Raw genomic sequence first — 5,123 nt, forward strand, 5'->3', positions numbered from 1 at the left:
ACTTATTAAGAGACATATTAATCCCTTAGCATGACTGTTAAAAAGTTACTTGAAATTGGAAAGTGAAAGCCCCTGAAAGTGCGGTCTATAACTTCAAGTTCATCTTTTTCATTACTGTTAATTGCATCTGCTTGCTTGGAAGCGTTTGATAATCTTTTTGTCCACGGTCCTAAATTTTGACGACGAGTGTATGAGATGCTGTTGTTTAAATGATGTTAATATGACCAAATTAGTTTTTCTGTTTGCAGTTGGTATTGCAACTTGTGATACCAAGGGGTGTAATAAAGTCTGTATATTGAGAAATTTTGAATATTTGTTTTTTTTTAATTTTGATACTACAGATGCTTACTAGATGAGCAGCATTCCTCAGCTTTGCCAAGGTTTTCATTATGTTTGCTAGTTAATGATAAGGAAGTAGGTTTTCATTTCTCGTAAGCTGTAAACTGTTGAAGTTTTTTTGTTTCTCAGTATGTTAGAACAATTTAGAACTGCTGCAGTTAGGCTGCAGAATTAATAGACAGCTAGTACAATAAATACCGTAATGTTTATATATAGAAGTGCAGCAACTCACAGAAGGGACTGAGGTATTTATTCTGGAATTACTACCACATGTGATCAGAGCACTGGTTATGGGACTTGCTCTGTTTTGGGCTGGATGGAGACTTTAGACTTTCACATCCTGGATAGATGCTGTAACAATCTTTTCATTGTTCCAAATACACTTACTTGGACTAAAATTCAAATTTGATATATTTCAAAATTTAAAAATTGATACATTTCTACAATAGGATTTCTTTCTGAAACTTCTTTTGCCTTCATATCTCAATTGAAGTAAAATAAAGTGGTTTTTTGTTCCTTTTACATTTGAAAAACAATATTACATCTGTTCCTGTACACATCTGGCATCTTAATGTCAAATGACATCATCGTGTCTATGATTCTTTAAGACAGGACAAACATATGTTGTAATTGATTTTTTTAATTTTTTTTTTTTTGTTATTTCACTCTTTTCTGAATTGTGAAAGACTTATTATTTAAAATTGATCTACTAGTATTTTTTTTCTTCACCATCTATTTTTGGCCTGCAAGAAAAACTGCTGTTTTTCATAAAGGATTTTTTTTTTCCATAAACGTACTAGTTTTTGGTGTCAAAGCCACATGCAGGATTTGCTGTCTTACTTATAGCTTTAGCTTTACAGATATTTCATGAATACAGCTATTCAACAGATTTGTGCTATCAGTATGGATCTTACGTACACAAAAGCTGAGTTTTGTTTCACTCTTCATATATATTAGTCCTAACTTCTCCTAGAAAGTAAACTCTCCAGACATGTTATGTAGAGCTCAGACTTATTTTGGAGCATACTGAAATTGGTCTATGCCACTACTTAGTCAAGAAAAATTTCCCAAGTACCTTGCACTGAAGTTTTTTTCCCCTCATGGTTAAAGGTAATGATCTGATATATGTGGGTATAAAAAGCTACCACGGAGTGTAGCCGTTTTGTTGATGCTTTCTTTTGCAGTTTTGATTCTGTGGCTTTATGTGGCAGTGTACACCAAGTCAATGGCATTCTTCAGGTTGGATTTCCTTCAGCTCTGTTGTGGACTAGGTTGTTTTGATGTACTTATCACTGATGATTAATGGTAGTTTAGTCTATTTTTTCAGCTAATGACTACGCCTTTTGGTCATTGTAACAGTATGGTGTTTAGTTTTGCTAAATGGCAGTTATGGAAAAAAGTAAATTGGCATCTAGATTTGTATTGTTAGAAAAATAATTTTAATGTCAACGCATAAGGATGAAAATAATTACAGCACATGTATGTCATTTTCTAGGAGGAAGGATAAAAAAATAATTGGGTATAAATGACTGGTAGGTACAATAAGGCAACTATTTTACAGTGAAGATAAGGCAGTTTAGGGAAGTCACTTTTCTAATTTTAGCAGACTGATGACACATAGGTTAGAAGAGCAAATCTAATTACTTTAAATTTGTGAAGAAGCATCAGTGTTTGAAATAAACTGATTTTATTTTGCCATAAGGATTGATGACTGCTTCTATGGCGGTAGGTAATTTTTAGTAAGTACATTTCGGAAAATGTTAATATGTTAAGAAGTCTGAAGGAATTACTAAATGCTTAATTATTCATTAACTCTATCAATGGGCTGTGTGTGTGTTAATGTGATTGCTTGAAAGTAGCTTTACTGGCATGTATTCAAGACTGTGTTATTAAAACTTAAAAAATTACTTTCTGGAATGCTACCTAAAGCCGATACCTCATTATAACGAAAATGGAGTTACCTTATGTGTGAGCTCTGTGGTGTTTTATATGCATAATGAAACTTGTCTGTGAATGCACTTCTGCACATTACTTGTCCTTTACTTCTGGAATGCTTTTATAATGAAAGGAAATATTCTGCCTTGTTATTATAATTCTTATTGATGAGCCTCCTTCTGTAATGGAAGATTATATTTCTTAAATGGTTCCTACAGTGTTACTGCTTATTTCCTGGATGTAGTTCTAGTTTGTTATGCAGACCTCTGTTTCTGTCACAAGGGGACTTAGAGCACTGTTGCTGTTTTATTGCAGTCAGTGGGTAATGAACCAAAGTAACAAATCATGTTGCTATTTAATTGCAGAATTCAGTAATTTAACTGATCTGCAAGCACAGATGTTGACTTGATCATTGTATTTGATGGATAGCTGAATTTAATCTTTTAGTATAAAAGTCTCTACTGTGTTCTAAGTGTTGACAGTGAGATTGTATTTTTCTCTAATTGAATAACAGATAAGCGCTCAAAGTGTGGCATATACAGAAGTACAGTTTTGTGGTGATAGGCTCCAAGATCTTCCTTTTTGTCATTTGTAATAATACTACTCTTGTGCAAAATTTAAATAACAAGCTTTTAAATCACTTTAAAAATACTGTTTTCATAAATTTGTGGTGATTAAGTATGCATAGACATCTTAAGAATCATAAAGATTACACTGGATATACCAAAGAAGAATGGAGAACCTGAACGATTGAGTCTAGCCATTGTTTAAAATGAGGTAAAAAAGAGAATGCTTAAAAAAATTTAATATACTCATCATTCACCAGTGTGGTGTCTCAGAACTGTCAATCTGTGCTCTGCAAACTATACTTCGGTTTTGTAAGCTCAGTCCTACAACCCCTAAAGTATGCAAGTAGGTTTTTTGTTTGTTTGTTTGTTGGTTTTTTTGGTTTTTTTTTCCATGTATAGGTTCTGTTTTAGGTGATTTGCATGATGGGTGCAAAGTGGAAAAGTGGTGTGTGTTTTCTGGACTGGATACTACTGGCAAAATCAACCTCGAAAAAATCACACACACTCCCATCCCCAGTTGATGTTCATTTTCAGACTAGAGAGAAGGAGAAAGATAGGAATGTCCAAAAGAAGCTTGCAAATGCTCATAAATTCCTTAGCTTGTTGCATTTAATGTGAAATATATTTTGTTATTTGAAAAAATGACTTGAGTTTTTCTATGCCTTAAGTATTTCTTTGTTGGTTGCTTCAAGTGTTCTTTTGTTACTTTCCTTCTTAATGGGTAGCCTGGAAGAACAGCAAGTGTTGCTAAAGTAGTAAAGTGAAACAGCCTTTTTATTTTTGTTTTTCAGTTGCAGTCTGAGACAGTCACATAAAACAGATCACTTCTTAGAATTAGAATCTCTTTAAAATGAAAATTTTTCACAAAGACAATCTTCGCAAAAATATAAGCTTGATGGGATTCTCAGTATCATTGCTCTGAATACATATGTGTATATTTTTTCTGCTGAAATAAAAACTGACAACTATCTACTTCTACAATTGACTTTTCTTATATTGGTATTTCATTCTTCATGTGTACAGGTTGCTACGGTGTTGATGGAGAGAGTGATTCGATAATGAGCTCAGCTTCAGAAAATTCCACAGAACCTTGGTTTTGTGATGCATGCAAATGTGGTGTCACACCTAGTTGTGAATTGTGTCCTAACCAGGATGGGATCTTCAAGGAGACCGATGCAGGCAGGTAGGACTGAAGAAGTAGTATTTTGAATTTAATGTCGTCATACATGTAAAAGATTGGGTTTTGCTCTAGTCTTTTCCTATTGAAGACATGTCATAAATTAAACTTTGTTGTTGATATCCTTTCTGTCTCACCTCACTTTTGAGTTGGGCTGTCTTTGGAGAGTCATCTGACTTTTTTGTGTTCTCGTAATATTCTTCATGGCCATTACAATATTAGGAAGATGTTGTCTTAAGGTGAATTAGTGCATGAAAATTTATGGACCTATGAGCAAAAGATTTACCTTGGTGAAACAAAGATCACCATTTACTTCAGGGACTGATAAACCCTGTTGTTCAGTATGAAGTCACCATGTATTGTCATCACCATATTGTTATTGGACATCAGTGATGTCCAGTTTATGGCTAGTGTTACTGATTTTAATGGTTGGTTGGTGTTTTTCTTCTTTGTTTTAAACTATGACAATTAAGTTATTTTTCCATACATTTCATAGTTACGTAAATTACAGGTGTGTGGTAATATACAAAGCTTTCAGATGCTGGGCCTGTCATAATCTTTCTGTTGAGTATGTTAACACAGGAAGGCATATCTGTTTGAGATGTAGAAATACAGTTGTCTGCAGATGTATTTTGCAGATGGTGATGGATAAGTTTGAAAGAAAACCTGGGTTGGCACAACCCCAGGCACAGCTACAGGCTGGGCGGAGAAGAGATTCAAAGCAGCCCTGTGGAGAAGGACTTGGGGGTGGTGGTTGATGAGAAGCTTGACATGAGCAGGCAGTGTGTGCTTGCAGCCCAAAAAACCAGCTGTGTCCTGGGCTGCATCAAAAGAAGTGTGACCAGCAGGTCAAAGGAGGTGATCCTGCCCCTCTACTCTGCTCTCGTGAGACCTCACTTGGAGTATTGTGTCCAGTTCTGGTGTCTTCAGCATAAAAAGGACATGGAGCTGTTGGAGCAAGTCCAGAGGAGGGCACGAGGATGATAAGGGGGCTGGAGCACCTGCCGTATGAAGACAGGCTGAGAAAGTTGGGGCTGTTCAGCCTGGAGAAGAGAAGGCTGCGTGGAGACCTCATAGCAGCCTTCCAGTATCTGAAGGGGGCT

General features: G+C 35.5%; 1 protein-coding gene across 1 annotated transcript in view; it reads left to right on the plus strand.

The window, feature by feature from the left end:
• PHF14 (PHD finger protein 14) overlaps window positions 1-5,123 on the plus strand; it is a gene marked incomplete at both ends in the record, with an annotated part of 52,950 nt that overhangs the window by 22,037 nt on the left and 25,790 nt on the right. The window contains one exon of the mRNA XM_010016199.1: window positions 3,867-4,026. Coding sequence (XP_010014501.1) covers window positions 3,867-4,026 — 160 coding nt within the window. The remainder of the gene's footprint in view (window positions 1-3,866; window positions 4,027-5,123) is intronic.

Source organism: Nestor notabilis, unplaced genomic scaffold (genome assembly GCF_000696875.1).
Source record: "Nestor notabilis isolate BGI_N333 unplaced genomic scaffold, ASM69687v1 scaffold29236, whole genome shotgun sequence".
Taxonomy (NCBI): Eukaryota; Metazoa; Chordata; class Aves; order Psittaciformes; family Psittacidae; genus Nestor; species Nestor notabilis.